Raw genomic sequence first — 16,935 nt, forward strand, 5'->3', positions numbered from 1 at the left:
TGGCCCCGGGAAAGCTGCCCACCCTTACGTTACGGGTGGTGTAACCTGGCTGTGCCCACGCAGGTGACAGTAACGGGGACAGACATTCTGCGTTCCGTTAATGGCCAGAAGGAGAAAGCTCAGGGCCTCTTAGAAACACCAGGTTGGCAGAGTCTATGCTACAGCCCCCCCTTAGGCAAACACAAAAGAGATGTCCAGTGCGGGAGAGGCCACAAAACCCTCTGCTCCACGCGGCCCACAGGCCGTGAAACCCTTCCCACTCCCACCGACAGCGCAGAGCCACAGACAAGCAGACCCACTTCTCTACGACAAGGCACGTCAGAGTCCCCAGGCATGATGCTGCCCAAAACCTGGAGGGCACTAGCAGCCCTGCCAGCTCTGACCCCATAGCATTACGGACAGGGGGATCAAACACCTACCTGGGGAAGAGATTCCTCCTCTTGCCAGGGAAACAGGTCACTGCTGCTGCAATGGGATGGGTTTTCTTCTTTCTTTCTCCTCTTCCCACTGGAGGGTCTCCAAGGTTGGGTCTCAGCCCCAGATCTGATGAAGAAAGACAACTAATAGGAAATCTGGGCTTGCTCTGTCCGGGGTAGACGTAGCAGGGTCTCCTGTGAAATTCCCACCACCACCTGAGCAGATGCACTGACAGCAACCACGCACGGTGCCGAGGTGCTACCAAGAGTCTGGTTTGAAGGCACAAAGCCTGCCCAAGTGGGGAGAGGGGAAGGGTTTCATTTCAGGACTGCCCAAGCATGATTGCAGGGCTGGTGATTAAAAAAAAAAAAAAGTGACGTTTCCCTAAAGGACAGCAAAGAGGGAGGTGCTGAGAGCCCTGCGGTCCCCAAGAGCCCGGGACAAGCGTGTCACAAGCAGTGTGACATTCCAGAGCACGTCCCCAGGACAAGGTAGTGTGACAGCCACTGGTGAGTTACCTTTGCTGGAAGCTTCAGCCCCTCTCAGCACACTCCAAAAGGGACAGCAGGGATAAAGCAGCGTTCAGTTTCTGAAATGGGGGTCCTCCCTGTGACACAGCTGTGCCTTCTCGCAAGTGGACATGTCCAAGGGCATCCACCCACCAAGTAGGCTGATGCCAGTCTAACCCCTTGCATCCAGACCTTTCAGACATGAATAAAACTTCACAGGATAGTGGGAGGTGTTGGGCACTACTGGCACACTGCCTTAATGTCCTGGGTGGATGGGGTGAGGGTCTGCAGTGGTTATCACTCTACTCAGAGCCACCACCTGCCCCCCAGCCTGATGGTACCTCCTAATTTGGGGAATTTGCTACCAGAACCTGAGCAAGAGGACTCAGAGGGCACCAAGGCAACGGGGTCTGAGCAGCAGCACCAGAGCACAGCATGGGGCTCCCCTCCGTGACAGCAGGGTTATGGCTGGTGTCTGGTGAGGTGGAGGAGCACAGCTTGTCCCCTCCAGCCACAGCATCTCCTTTCTCCTGCCCCATGGATGCCGCCCCATCCGTGCTCACCCTCCACAAACCGCATACCTTTGCTATTTAGGAAGCTGCCATTCGAACTTTCCAGCTCCTGCGTGCAGCTAAACCAGGTGCATCCCAAACACCCTGTGCCACCCCCTCAGAGCACATGGGTGCACTGGGACCCAGATTTCACGGACTGTCCCAGGTCCAAATCCTCCCGCATGTGCATGAGACAAGCCCATACCGCACATCGCCTAGAGCTGTCCATCCTCATCCTTTGGTTCACATTTATATCACACTTGGCAACACAAAGCCCAGGTAACTTTCTCTCCTCCCCCTTGTAGCAACCATAGCCTCCACGGACATGGGGCTTCTGCTGAGAGATGATGTTTTTGTTGACTTTTTCAACATGTTTCTGAATCTTCCTGTAAGTCCACTCCGCACCATAAAGCCCAGGACCTTTCTGAGCTCTTCTCAGGGGATCTTTCAGCTCCTGTGGTGTTAGAGGCCCCAGGAAAATTGGGAATGCACCCCACTCAGGTTGGAAAATGTGAGAAACCTGAGGACCTCAGCTTGGAGATGGAGGTCTGAAAAGGAAGATGATGCCCTCCTCCGTAGTCAGGACTAACTAGAACAGCTGAGCTCTGGGCTCCCCTGGCACCTTACATCTCCTTTCAGCTCCCCCCTTTCCTTTCGATACAGGTTTTTGGCCAGACACCCATTTACATCAGCAGCACAGGCCAGTGGGACCTCTGGCCAGAGCTCCCTGGTGAGAAAAATGCCCCTTGCAGAGAGGGAGGAAGGGCAGGCACAGGGCAGGGGAGTGAAGGAGCCGGTTTCTCATTGCCAAGGCCTCTCTCTGGCTCTCCTCTTCGTGCAGCTGGGGGATTATTTCAAACCCAGGCGACATTTTGCTTTTAAGCCCTGGGAGGAGCACAAGCCATTTAAAGTCCTGCTGCAGCTTACGGGGTCCATCCAGCCCTCAGTAAACATCAGTCGCTGGAGTTAAGGAGAGCAGGTGTGGTGGCAGAGAAGGAGGACACAAACATCAGCCCCACGTGTCCTGTATTGCTCCTGAATTCACCAGGAGTGAAGTCCTGTTGGTCCTTAAACTGGCTCAGCCCTCCCCACTGACGTCCCCCTTCCCAACAGCCACAAGCACCATTCGCAGCGCTCAGATCCCATAGCAAAAGGGAACCTGCTTCTCTCGGTGCCACCAGAAAGCTGCCGTACCATCCTGCCCGGGCTCCGGGAAAGCAAGCAGGCTGTGGGGAGAGGCAGCCTTGCAGCACCGGGTCTCCCAGGTTTGCAGGCAGAGCTTGCAGGGATGCAGGCAGGGGCTATAGCTCGAGTATCCCCCTTCTTTCTCAGCACAGGGATGGTTTGTATCGCCATCCAGCAACAGGGTGCCTTCCCCTGCCTCCTTCCCCCGTATCGGGGGCCCGTTACTCACCTAATCCCCAGGCAAGAGACGGCTCCTTGCTCACAGCCTAATCCTCTTCTTGGGCATGGGGGGTTGCCATGCAGGATCCCAGCCCCCCGGCTTTACTGACTTGGCTGGAAAGGCACCGGCTGCCTCACTTCTGCAAATCCAGCCTGTGCCTCTGTCTCATCCTCTGCCAGAAGCTCTGGGTTTCATTCGGTCGGGGGAAGCAGGTGAGTCATCGCGGCACGGAAGAAATCGGAGCGACTTTGCCACCGCAGCAAGGCTTCGTCTCGCCGGGGCTGTCACCACCTGGTGCCTGCCCAGCGGGTCCTGCCTCTGCTCCGCATTAAAAAGGCATCGCGCATCCCATTTTTAGGGGTGCGGCAGATCCCAGGTTTTCCACAGGATGAGCGGGGCTTTACCCCACAGCCCTGAAAAAGCTGAAAGAGCTCCTTAGCAGGATTTCCCATGCAGAACATGGGTGGAGCGGGGCTGGAGAGCATCCTTGGGCATAGGAAACTGGGGTCCTGACCTTTCAGGTTTGCTGCTATGCTGGGTGCCCAGAGGTCTCGCACAGTAGTGCAAAATGCTCCTCATCTGATGCAGCCTCCACTGGGAAAACACGTCTATGCTGTGGTCTGTCTTACCGGCAGCAAGTCTGAATTGTGCTCAGTCTAACCCTAAAATGAGCCATCTCACCCCAGTCAACTGCTTTGTCAGCCTGCGTGTCAACGCAAGGGAAGGCCGCTGGAAAGAAAGCTATGGCAGCAGGTATGCAGATTTTCACGTCACAAAAAATAAGCAATTCGTGGAGGCTTGCTCCAGTGCTGTTTCCGAATGCACTGCTGCTTCTTCTCCTGTCGGGTTGAACCTCAAGCTGAAGGAAATTGAGGGCAAGCCCCAAACTCGAGCAAAATAGATGGAGGTTTGCAAGGGGAAGAGGCACGATAGCTGGGCAGACTGTCACAGACATGAGCGGGTTGTCCTTGCAAACACCACACGTGCATCCCGCAGCCTGTCTGAAACTCCCGTTTCAGTGCGGTTTGCTGGTCTCCTGGCTCTCAGCACTGCTGCCCTCCGGCAGCCTCTGGCAGGGAGGCTGGGGGATGCTGGGGGGGCTTTCCTGGGGACCTCTCCTGCATGCCACCCCCGATGCCATGCTCTGCGCTCTCTCTCTGACAGCAAAACCGCTGAACTGGTGAAGCGCTGACTGGTGGCTGCTGGCAGGTGGGCATGGGATGCTCCACAGCCCCTTCCTAGCCAGCCGCGGGCAAGCTGCCCGGCGGGACACCGACACAGAGCTACAGAGCTGGGGGCATGGGTAAGCACCGGTGGGACAGGAGACACTGGCATCCCAGATGGAGCTTTAGAAGTGAGCCAGCAGCAGAGCCCCAGCATGGGCACTTGCATGCCAGGGAGATGCCTAACCTTGGCTCTTCTCTACACTGTTCCCTTGGTTCATCCAGGTGATCTTTCCTTCTTTCTTTTCTTTCTTTTGTAATTAAACACCACAGGCTGCTTTGCTCATCAGCGGGGCTTTCAGGGACTCCCTCCAACTCCCGTCCTTTGTCTGATCCATAGGGAAGAACTGACCAACTTCTGGCTCACCACTGAAAGGCTCCTGGGGCTTGACGAGTCGGACCCGAGGCAGAGGGACCTCCACCTGTCCTTGCTCCACAAGCTGAAAGCCACTCACCTGCGTGAAGGCTCCAGCGTCATCTCTCTCTGCAGGACCATGGTTGGTAAGAAACATGAGAGCTGGGGACAAGCAGTGCCCTTCCAGAGAGGTGGCCTTTCCTGGATGCCCCCAGGGAGGTGGGATTACCATCATCAGCTTTGTTTGGCTGAGGAATGGTCTGTGTGGAGCCATCTCCCCATCGTAATCCCCTGCATCCATTTCAGGATCGCTGCCGAAAGCCAGGCACGTTCAGCCCATCAGCACCAGCAGGGAGATCCTAAGCAAGATGCAGGAACAGGCCCTTTTTATGATTCAGAGTTACTGGCTCCCTAAATTCTTCATCTGCTGCAAGATGGGCATGGAGGAAGAGAAACTGTGCCAGCCTCTGCTGCAGGAATATCAGGAGTGTCTGTTACGGGCCAACTCGCAGGAGCAGTCAGGCTTTTCGGAGAATCTCTTCACGATGCATATTAAAAGGAGCCAGGGTTTGTCAGGGCCCTACTGCAGCAAGAAGGCCAAAGCAAAGATCTGGACCCTGGTCAAGGCAGGAAGAGACACCCAAGAAAAGAAGATGCTCAGTTTTCAAGTGCAGTCAGAAAGGCAGCCAGGGCCAGCTGGGAGCACAGGGGAATCACATCTGGATAAGGATGCTTTGGGATCCGTTCCTCAGCAGTCAGAGCATCCTACAAGCACTGCCTTTGGAGGCAAAGGAGGAGCAACCTCTCCCGAAAGACCTAGACCCAGTGCAGACCCTATCCTTCATCTGGAAGATCTCTGTGAAGAGAAAGTCCTCTCTAACCTGTGCTCCTCTGCACCCCTTGTCCAGCTGCCATCCCTGAAAAAGCCGGTCGAGACGAATTTCCTTCCCTGGGCCCTTAGCGCTGAGACCTGTGCGGGACGGCCCTTCAGGGATTTCTTGAAGCGCCAGGACCGGTCCGTGGAGACTCATCTCCTGGACCTGTGGCATGACCTGGAGGAATTTCTGCCTGTGGTGCTGGACCCCAGCAGAGGAAATAGTTTTCGCCTGCGTCATTTGCTCAGGGAGAAGATATGCGTGACCTAGCTGGAGGAGGGCAACATTCAGCATCTTCCCTTAGATACCAGGACTCTCAGGAGCCTGCGGAACCATCTGATGTCCGGAGAATTCTCCCCCTGGATATTCAGAGCCCAGAAGGAGCTTTGCAAGGTACAGAGCGGTGCTGGCAGTGGTCAGGCTGGGAGGTACAACTGGTGTTGGCACCCCTGGGCTGGTGGCTGTAGACATGTTTAAGAGAGGGTTTTGGAAAATGAAGGTGAAAAGAGATTAGGAAGGGAAAAGTTTACAGTTGCAAGCCACCTTGCACTGGAACCGGTGACCAAGATGCGCCAGGCCAGCAGAGAGGAGCATCCTCACTGGGTTGCTGGGCAGTGGAGCAGAGGTGATCAGTCCTTTAGCACCTGGTGACCACGGTTGTTAGATGCACATGCAAGGGGATGGCAGGGCAGCGGCCATCCTTTTGCATCTGAGTTGCTGGTTCCAGCACAACACAAGTTAAAACACATTTACAACCCAAGCCCTTCTGGGCAGCCTCTGAGCAGCCCAACGGACCAACCTGGGTGTATAGCTCCTGGCAGAGCTGTCCTGGGCGTCTCAGCGAGGTGTAACCTGCCCACGGCATCACCACTGTGACCTCAGGGTACGCTGGGGCTGGGGGGTGGCAGTTGCTACTGGAGCACTGACTGAGGACAACCCACCTTTGCTCCTCAGGTGCTCTGCTGCTTCTACGAGGAATTTCTGGCTGACGATGACAAGATGTTCCTCCAGTTTATGGTAAAGAAGATGCACAGGGGACACAGGCATCCTCGTGAGGTGTGCAAGCACCAGCGGGGATGTGAAAAGTTGGAAGGAGGGAGGGAAGAGAAGCCCAGCATTAGCTGCAATAGTCCAGCATCCCACGGCGTTCCTTGGCCAACGCAGGGTGATACAGCAAAGCCCACCCTGCTCCAGCTGTCCGGAGCAATGATCCTCAGCTCTTCTACCACAGCATCCCATAAGTCAGCAGCGCTGCAGGCATGCCCTGCAAGGGTTCCCCTGAGATGGGGCATGACCCAGCCTAAAAGCAGGGAGAAACTTAACCAGAATCTTTCAGGGTAGGTGGGGGTGAGACCAGCAGCAGGCAGTGCACTGGGTAACTGCCTCATGGTTGCCCACTTCTGGGAATTAACTCTCCCCCTTTATGCCTTGCTCACAGCAAATACCACTATTAATGTGACTCGTGTCACATGCGTATGTCCCTGTCCCAGCACGAGTGCCTGGCCAACACGCTGGGGGAAGAGGGCAATGCAGCCTTTTAGCCTATGATTCAACCACGCTCAAGTTTTCCACATATTTTTTCACTGTGTAAAGGGATGATTTAAGAAAGCAGAGTCACACGAGCACTCCTCTTCCCGGACTATTATCCCTCCTGGTAGTGGAAATCCCACTAATACCTCATGTTTATTAACACCCTAAATGCTAGCCTTACACCCAGAAACTTCCTCGCAGACAGAAACCCCCGAGCATCCCACCTGCATGCATCCCTGCGTAACCCATGCAGGCAATTTTGCTCACTGCAGATGGTGCTCTTCAAACCAACCGTTAGGCCTTTCCCCAAACTGCAATGTAAAATCAGCAGCTGACCCTGGAAATGGTAAAGAGAAGCTGTCAGGGCTAGTGCCCCCGAAGAGCTGGCTCACAGAGATGCCAGCAACTCAGTCAGCAAGAGCTGAGCATTTTGGAAAAGACAGCTGGCAGCTCCTGATCCCGATTCATTAAATGCTCTTGGTTGCAAGTTAATTAGCTGCCCAGGTTTTTAAGCATCTCTTGTCGAGGCAATTACCCCTCAGAGCACAGTTCTGGTCTAGGAGTGCAATTAGCACTTCAGCAGGTGTCGAGGCCATGCTTTCCACGGGCACCATCCCCTAAGCCAAACTCCTCCCCGGGTCTCACCGCACTGATGTCAGGGGAACTGCTCGAGGGCTTAGCAGGGTTATTTTTGGTGCTTGCTCTCAGCAGCGTGTATCTCAGTCAGACACCAGCCAGCTCTGACCCTGCTGCTCACCGAGTCCTGCAAACTGCTTGCTGGTGGGGAGGACCAAAACTTGCAGGAGGGTCTCAGCGGTGGGTGAGGGAGGCACTCCCAGGGCACCAGGTAGAGCCAGTCCCAGGGCCAGCAGCCAACTAAAAAGGACACACGAGGATACCTGTCTGCCAGGGAGACCTCCAGGGTTGTTTTCAGCCCTCCTGAGTGGATGTTGACCTCTTCAGGAAAGCCGCTGCCTTTGCTGGCAAGCAACTGTCTGGACTACCTGGGGGACCTGCTGTATGCCCCCAGTACATCCCACCTGCAGGCAGATATAAACCAGCTTTAAGCAGCTGCACGGGTGGGTGTAAGGTCTATGCTGAGCTTTGTGCTTGCGGAGATTTCTTCCAGACAGTTTAAAGATCTAACTTGGGTAGGTTTGTGCTCTAAGGCACAGTAAAACGTGCAGTTAGCCGGTCGGGGTCAGTGCAGGAGCAGCTCCTCAGATGGGGTATGTGCTCTGTACGATCACCTTCTGCTCTTCTCGCTGTAGTCTCCGCAGAGCGATGTCCTGATGCCCGCGATGCAAGGCTACACTGTTGGGAAAGACGAATGTTTCCTCCTGTCCCAGCGGATAAACCAGTCCTTGAAGCTCAGCCAGGCCTTGCATGGCACAAGGAACTTGGAAGGTCTCTCCTCGGAGCACTGGCCATCAATTGCCACTCGGGACCTCCGGAAAGGGGGATCCCCATCCAGACAGAGGTGGAACGGCTCCTGTGCAGCACCGGTAAGCAGAGGCTCTCAGTTTCTTCTGTGGTTTATGTTGGCTCAGGCTGATAAAGCATTTTTTGGTGGTGACCAATGCCCCCAGCACGTAGACGCATTGCTGTATTGCTGACAGGGCATGGACACCGGGGAGCGGGTTGGGACAGGTTATCTTGGAGCCATCAGCTGTAATCCAAGCTTTGGCAGTGAGATATGGGCCAAATTCCCTCCTGCCAGAACCCGAGGCACCAAATGCCGCATCCCTGCACTGGCCTGGGTCACCAGACCAAATGGAGGCTGCAGCAAAGGGACTGAAACCCAAAGCCAGTGACAGCCACTGTCACCCCACTTCCACAGCTTGACCTTCTCCTGTGGGCGCTGGGACTGGCCACACTGATGTAACTCCTCAGCTTTGTCTTCTCACATCATCTTTTGAGAACGACACCAAGTTTCTGGTCACCTGCCTGTGCAGGGAGAGGGACAGCAGTCACCTGTAGCAACCCTTAGGTAGCTTGTGGGGCCTCGGTCACCCCTGAGAAACGCAGTGTCACAGGTAGATCATGGGAACAGGACACATAAGGGGAAAGGAAAGATGAGTAACCATCACAATACAGCACTCGGAGCAAGTGCTGAAGGCTGTTGTAGACAGAAGGAATGAAGGTGGGATCTGTCCCCTCTTCTGTGTCTGATGCAGACCCCCAGAAGATGATGTCAAATGCACTGTCTGTTCAGAAACCCTCGCTGGCTGTGGATAACCCAAGCAAGGAAAATGAGCTGCTGTGTCTCAAAAGTCCATCACTTGGTGAGTCCAGTCTGAGCGGGCTAGAAGCAGGGTGGGTTCCCAATCATTGCGCCCTTGCAGGTGTTGCAGCACACCCTTAGGGGACTGGACAAGCAGGGATCTTCCCAGCTTCTGGTAGAACACCTCCAGAAAGAGAGAGAGGTGTAGCCACTCATGAAAGGCATGTGTTTTGGGGTGTTAATCCAGCCAGAGAGGGTGGGAGCAGGGGGGCTTCTCTGAAGCAGATGCCAAGAAGGTCAAACCATCAAGAGGTGGAGTTCCCACAGGACGCAGTGTCTCCTGAGCCGGGCTCACCGTGCAGACATCAGCATGGTGGTTCTGGGGTCCCGTGCCCTGCGGACAGCTGTGAGCAGGCTCTGGCTGAGGAAGGGGCCAACCTTGTTCTGTTCCCAGAGCCGTTGAACCCAAGAACAGAAAGAGGACAGTTCCCGTGAGAAAAACCAAATCAAGCACGACAAAGTCCACCACTGTTGCAGTAGAGAAGCCATCTAGAAGACCCAGGCCTGGCACCTTGCAAGCACAGGGCTTTGCTGGTTTTTGCTACTTCCACTCTTTCAGGAAGCGGATTTTCCGCAGTGCTTTCCTGGAGTGCCACTGCTCCCTGCTTCATCATTGGGTCCTCTCAGGTGGAGGCATGGGTGGCCTGTGGGTCAGAGCTGTGGAGTTACCAGGGAAAGGAGAAAAATGTTTTGACACATCCCCAACCCCATAGTTCAGATTTACTCCTCGCATCTTGTGCGTGTCCCATGCGCTTCATCCTCAATCACTGCCTGGCATGCCATCTGTACTACAGCTGGGCAGCTCTCATTCCCAGAAAAAAATCACTTCAAATCACCCTGTGACCACACTTAAACCTCTGTATACGCTGACCGCGTGAATGTCTGCGTGGCTCATGTCTCGCCTCCTGGGAATACTCCAGACATGAATCCTCGCAGCTCCACATTGGGATATAAATGGTAACCAGGACACAAGTCCTGAGTAGGAGCAGCTCTTATTGTTTATTGTGAAAGCTGGTCTCAGGAGCCACACTTAAAACAAAGAAAATATTTGACCCAGTCCATTGATCTTCAAATAAGGGCTTGCTGACCTCATAAATGAGCCAAAATCCTAGTCCACTCCCTGCTCTGGTTTTCCAAAGCTCTGCTGAATCTTTTCAACGTAGCTATCCTCTGGCTTTACATCTATCAATAATCTCCTGATCTACCAGTTGCAAGTGGGAAGGGTTTTCCACTCCAGAACACCCTCTCCATGGCCAAATGCATGAAGCCCTTTGCCATGCAGTGGCAAATTATTGTTTATTCTCAGCAAATGCCAGAGAGGAGCATGGCCTCCTCCTCCTCCCACTTGTCCTTTCAGGCGCCCCATCCTTACCTGCCTCCCTCCCCTGGTCTCTGCGGGGCTGCCCAGGCCATTTGCAGGTTCTGAGGTCTCCATCTGTCGCCAGGACACTATCACAGACCCAAAATGCTGCCGCCTTCTTGACTCCCTGAGTGAAGCCTCTTCTTCAGGCTGAGACCAGTTCCTTTGGCTACATGGCAGCAAAGCTGTCGGGCAGGTACATCTATGGCAGAAAAGAAGCAGCTTGCCAGGAGAATCCCACCCTGGATTCCCAACGGCTCGCTGGATGATGATCTTAAAGGTCTTTTCCAACCTAAACGATTCTATGGGCAAGACAGATGAGGGAGGCTGCGCTCCATCAGTACCTTTACTGGCCCATCTGCTTCACAGAGCGCACGCAGGACTCATCCACATTTCTAGCTCTTCTTCAGGTATCTCTCTCTTGTTGGAGAAGCAAGCACAGAGGTCCTGGCTATTTTCCAGGTCACATCTCCTGGTGTCTCCTCTAAAGGCACTTCATGAAGGTACTGTACAACCCTGCCCACCAGCAGTTCTTCAAGCAGTTCCTCGAGGAGCGCAATGCAGATGAACCACTGCGTTTCTGGATGGCTGTGGAGAAGCTGGTCACGGAGACCAACCCCAAGATGAAGAGCTTCCTCGTTAACAGCATTGTCAGAAATTACTTCCATGCTGAAATCCCAGCTGGTAGGCACTCTCCCACCCTGCACTTTACTCCATTCATTATGAAAGCCTCTTTTCCCAGAGCTGGGTGCTGGTTGCAGATTTTATATCCTCTTGCAGGGACATGCCAACTCTCCGTTCCCATCCAGTGGAGCATTTATTTTCTGAGGCCTGCCACTGCCACTTATTTCTAGGAAGGTGGCCTACTTCTTTGGCAGGATCTGCTGACCAAGAACTGCAACGTGCAATTCCTGCAGTGGCAGAAATAGCTCTTCCCTATCTTGTTTCCTTTAGGTGCTTTTGGAGTCACAGCTTCATCCCCAAAGTATGCAATTAACACAGTATAAAAAGGAGAAGGGATGAGACAACCAAATTCAGCAAACAGCAGACAGAGCAGGGAGAGATGGGACAGGGTGCCACTTGCAGACGTGAGGGTAGGAAGAGATGTCATGGTGGGTCAGGGTGGCTGGCAGGGGCAGGCAGTGACTGCACTCCTCTTCCAGAAGAGCTGGACTGCCACGCTTCTATCATCAAAGAAATAAATAAGGCTGAAGCAGTCAGCCCCTTCATGCTGATGACAGCACAGATCTTTGTCCAGAAAGCAATGAAAAAACGATGGTGAGCACCTGGGTCAGGCTGGTTCCTTAAGCCCAGTGGTTATGCAAACACATCCTTCCCAACATCCATCCCACCCCAAGGTGACAGATAGCAACTGCCACAAATATATTTCCCTATGAACTATCAGCCGGTGTATCAAAATCCCAGCCAGACCCTCACCCCAGCAAAACAGCTGTTGCATTTGCCTGTGCAAGGCCTGCAAGGCTTGTCCCATGGGGACCAAATCACTGTTGGGCTTGCAGGGTGCTGGACTGGAGGAGGAAACACACTGCAGGTAAGCAGGACAGACACTCCCAAGCCTGCTATGTGCAAGAACAGAGCCCAGGGGAGGGGATCCAGCCCCCACCCCGTCCCATTCTCCAGTCTCCCTCAGGAACAGAAGTCCAGTGGGACCCCAACCCCAGGGCTCTCCCTGTCAGCTGCTCCCCCCAATTAGCCACCCACCAAACCACTGCTCTCCTCATGCATCTGCCTGCCCTTGATGCTCTCTCTGATCTCCCATCTGGCAGGTTTCAAGAGTACCAGGACCTGTTCCCTCCAAGCAATATGCATAAGTCAAACCTTTCTTCGCAGCATGGGATGGGGAACTTCATGACAGACAAGCTGGTAAGGAAGGACCCTCTCTGCTGGCAGGCTGAGGATGTTGTCCAGGCAAGAAGGGAGATGCTGCGGGTCAAGAGGTGCTCACCTAAATGGGGTGAGGGGGTCAGACTTGGAGGGTCGCAAAAGGGCAGCTGATAGGTAAAGGATCACCCCTACAAGCTCCAGAGTCCTGCTCCACGCAGACTTCACCAAATTTGGTCAGGACTGGCTAGGGTGATACACACTATTACCTGTGGCCACGAGTGAAACCAAGAAATACTGGAAAGCAAAGATGATGGCGGGGTCACAAATCCCACTGCCGAGGCTGGGCTCTGGTCCTCCAGCTCACAGTGGTGGGTCCCAATGGGAGGGCTCTGTCTGGGACCAACCCTATTGCCACAGGCAGGGGTTGGCTCCCCAGGGCTGTGCCGTGTCTCTGCAGCGGTCGGCCTGGTATGCCATTCACAACATCATCAAGAACATCTGCAGCTTCTGGAGGGAGATGGACAAAGACAAATATCGTGCAGAGTTTGAGGATTTTCTCTGTCGGGAACTAGGAAATGAGGAGGAAAGTATGGCTAGACTCCTGCCACCCCCTCTTCTCCCTCCCCGCGACAGTCCTGGGCTTAGGCAGAGAAGTAAATGGAGGAAACTGGTGGCTCATCTCCCATCCCCATATACTGACTTAGTTTTCTCTGCCAGAGGCATACAAAGAGCCAGAAGACCGGGTATCTCAGGATGCCAGATATTGCTGTGCAGAAGTCTGCAGACTTAGGTGCCGGCGTTGGGAGATGAGGTTCAGAGTTTTGCCCAGGCAACAGGCACGCGTACACATTCATGCAGTATCTGGTTTTCTAATGCAGATGTCCTACGATGCTGTTGCATCTCTCTCAAGCAATAATGTATATGCAAGTTTGCATCCCTTCCACAAAAAACAGGAGACGCTAAATGAAGCTAAGGTGACACAGGACAAAAACTAAACAAAAAGGGAGTTGTTTTCTATGCAACAGGGAGCTGACTTATGGGGTGCTTTGCCAAAGGATGTAGATCCTGAAAGTTTACACTGAGGTTCAAGAGGAGGATGGAAAATCAGTTAGAAAAGAAATCCACTGAAATTGCTAAATACACAGAAACTCCATCTAGATCAAGAAATCCCTGGAAATGAAAACTATGAAAGCTGGAGAATATTGCATATGGGGGAAATAACACAGATTTTACCTTGCCTTCTCCCTAGTTATCTGCTTGTGGCCTCTGTCAGAGACAGGATAACAGCTAGACAGACCAGCAGACTTTTGATCTAATGTACTCTGGCCATCCCCTACAAAAACAATGAACATAAGCACTCCATGGGTGCAAAGAGGAGGATGGATGGAGGAGGTTACTAAGCTAGAAGTAAGGCTGCACCCTGGATGGGTCTGAATTCCCTGGAAAGCCTGGCTGCAGGAAGGCTGTAGTCCACATAGGTAGAAAGACCCTCAGCAAATTACTTGCATGGAGGTAAAGCAAGCACAGGCGAGGTGAAGGAACGGGGTATAGCTCAGCACCAGATGCCCAGCTGGCCTCAAACCCAGTTCTGGGTGAAGCAGGACACAACAGCTCTTCCCCTCTCTCAGACTTGCCCATCAGGTTGATGCAGAGCAGCAGCACCGTGGGCACTTTCCACTCCCAGACGGCCTCTGCCAGCACCCCACCGCACAAGGAGATGGTCCTAGTGAAACGCCACCTGTTTAACAACCAGCTCATTACCGTCAACTTCCTCGTCGATGACCTCTGCTTTTAGCTGGAGATTGACAAGTAAGTTCCCTTCCCACCGAGTGCTCAGGTACCACCAGTCTCCCATGGCTCTGGCCCAAACCCATCCTGCAGGTAGCGCCCATCTCTCGGCAGTGAACAAAGCCTGGTCCATGGGTTCATTAGCACACACTGAGGTCCTTGTTGCCACCCCTAAACTCTTATCAGTGCCTCTATGCGAGGCTGGTATCTACACATCATAGGACACAACCAAAGTCTCACCCCAAAGCTATCTACATCTAATCTGCTCATGGTTACCTGCCCCTGGAACTACCATAGGCCTCCATTTCAACCAGAAGTAGTTCCCAAGGGTTCTTGTTTGGGTATCTTAGAAGTACTTTGGGTTTGAAAGTCCCAAGCAATCTAACACTTTGCCTACAACTTTCTTGACCTGCCAGTTATGGCTTTTCTCCATTGACTTTGTCCAGTTCCCTGACAAACCTGTACGTGCAAGCCATGGCCAACACTCAACAGCCCTGCAGTCCCACATGCGCAAGACCAGGTTTCGATTCGCCTTTTTTCCTGAAAAAGGGCAAATATCACACCCTCCAGGTGAACACCATGACCATGAGGGTGGTAGAAAAGGAATGTGGGTTTTTGTCCCTCCTGTTCCACACCTTGTGGATGGCTTTTTCTGGCCCAGTAAATACAAAGCTAAGCAAGAACACGACCGCCTAGCCTAGCAGTCAAGAGCACTAATCTCGGAGCAAGACCCTACATGCCTTTGCAGGTTTTCCAGGCTGGCTGTTTCAATTGAAGCTCTGGCAGCCCACAACATGCAGTCAGAAAAGTAAGTTGCTTTTCTCAAAAGGAAAGCTGCCATCATCAGCAAACTCTTCCTGAACTCTGATATTCCCCCCAAATTGCGGGTAAGATCCTGGGACCCACCCAGGAAGGCTGAAGGCTGCTGCCTGCTCATTGCTCAAGACCATTGCACCGCAGCTGCGAGCAGTTGTGGGGAAAGGGGAACCAGGCAGAGATCTGGACCTGCTCCAGCAAAGCACGCTGTGAAGCTTCAGAGCATGTTCTGGAGCTTGGGACCTCCACGGGGTGAGAAGTGATCCACCACCAGACCCACGCTAGCACTTGACCCCGCGTAGATTAAGCACAAGTGCATGGACAAGGAGATGGTGAAATCCCTTACCTGCTGGAGAAATGCCAGGGCTGAAGCACCAGGATGGGTGCTGCACACCACCCGTTCAGTCCTTTCGCTCTCCCGAGGTCAATGTCACCAGCATCCCCTCGCCACTGCACCCACCTCTTCCCCTTGCAGTAGCCATGGCTCTGCCTGTCTTCCCTTTGGAAAGGGGAGATCGAGGTGGGGAGGGATTCCTACCCTTGTATCTGGGACAGTCAGCCAGGATGTAACTAGTATCCCTTCCTAGAGACCGCTGAAATGCAAGGTGGGGTCAGGGAGAGAAACATGCCTCTAGCGCCCATCAGGAGTGTCACAACCTGCTTTGGTTAAGCAAGGTCTCTTCTCTGGCCAGGTAAACATCTCCGAAGAAGAGAGAGATTTAATCTGGAGTTTATCTTTCAAGGGGCTACTGAACCACGTCCTCTACCACAGGGCCAAGGTCATCCTCTTCCCCATCTTGATGTACTTCTGGAGAAGGTACTGTGGATGCTAGCCTTTTTCTCCAGCCATCTGTTCCTCTGACACGATGAAAACTCCCCAGGAGCTCAGCTGTAGATGTCTGCTTGGAGGTTTGCTGTCTTCAGTATTTCTCATACAGGTTCTACACCTGGAAGGTGATGAGGAGCTTTCAGGTCTCTGCAAAGGACAGAGTGCCAATCTCTTTGCCCAGTACAAAAACCTCCTCCAAATCATCTGACATCTATGGTCCAAGTAAGCCGAGTGCTTGTCCCCCTGCTCCACATTTGTCCTCAGGCTTGTCCTTCCAATGCAGAGATGTCCAGACCTGGGTTTTTGGTGTCCAACGGGGTTCCCCTTAAAAGGGCCAAACTCCTTCCTTCACACAGCTGCTTCACACAACTTTGAGGATGTATGTGGTGCAGGCCTGTTGGAGAATGAAGCATCTCTGAAATTGTTCCTTTCCATCAAATGCAGTCAAAATTACCCAGTGGGTTTTTAGAAATTTCTTTGAGGAACAGGGAAGTGGGTGCAGAGACTTCACGAGCAAAGAGCTGTTGCATAACTGTTGTTTACTTTGATAACCAAGTTAAAAATACTCTCGCACACACCCTTAACCAGAAATAAAGCAATTCATCTTTTGGGTTGCAAGTCAGATGGGAGCAGGAAAAGGAGAAGAACCATGCAGCCAAACAACAGGCTCAGTGGCATTACGTGGAGGATGCTTTGAACATCTGGAGTGGAGAATAAGCTTTCATCAAGATTTGAGGTGACATTCACTGGGACATCTCTAGGGAAAAATCCTCATCCACTTGTTTAGTTTCAATACACTGAATAACTGAAAAACACAAAGAAAGTGGTGCTAAGTGCTGTCAGTCTGCCTGACAAGTCAGCTCCTTGACTGATTATTCATTTGGAAATTGTCTAATTGATTTTTTGATTAAAGGGGAAACCAAAATAGGCACATACTAATCGTGCTTTGACGGTCGAGTGGGTGTCAGCAAGCTGGTGTTCTGCTCCCTGTCATTTATCACTGTCAAGTTCTGGTTAAAAATCAGAGTGAGAGGATTTCGATACCTACAGGCAGGTGCTTCAGCTACTGCTCTGCAGCCGAGCTGGGGTAAGACCCCGTGCTGGTGTGCTCCAAGACTACCAAGCTGTCACCGTTTAAGGCTGGGCCG

At 53.0% G+C, this 16,935-nt stretch overlaps 1 protein-coding gene across 1 annotated transcript; it reads left to right on the forward strand.

The window, feature by feature from the left end:
* Window positions 1-1,057: 1,057 nt before the first annotated feature.
* On the forward strand, window positions 1,058-15,775 carry RGSL1 (regulator of G-protein signaling like 1; the record flags this gene model as incomplete). Its single annotated transcript, XM_009707073.1, is given in 20 exon segments — window positions 1,058-1,082; window positions 1,783-1,865; window positions 2,141-2,207; window positions 2,290-2,423; window positions 2,966-3,094; window positions 3,538-3,635; window positions 4,446-4,606; window positions 4,767-5,086; window positions 5,369-5,596; window positions 5,627-5,728; window positions 6,290-6,352; window positions 8,137-8,370; window positions 10,659-10,705; window positions 11,000-11,193; window positions 11,673-11,787; window positions 12,297-12,393; window positions 12,812-12,941; window positions 13,983-14,163; window positions 14,972-15,029; window positions 15,651-15,775. Coding segments are annotated over 20 exon segments (2,591 nt in total), but the record flags the coding sequence as incomplete, so codon positions are not given.
* Window positions 15,776-16,935: the final 1,160 nt, after the last annotated feature.

Source organism: Cariama cristata, unplaced genomic scaffold, assembly GCF_000690535.1.
Source record: "Cariama cristata isolate BGI_N322 unplaced genomic scaffold, ASM69053v1 scaffold23660, whole genome shotgun sequence".
Classification (NCBI taxonomy): Eukaryota; Metazoa; Chordata; class Aves; order Cariamiformes; family Cariamidae; genus Cariama; species Cariama cristata.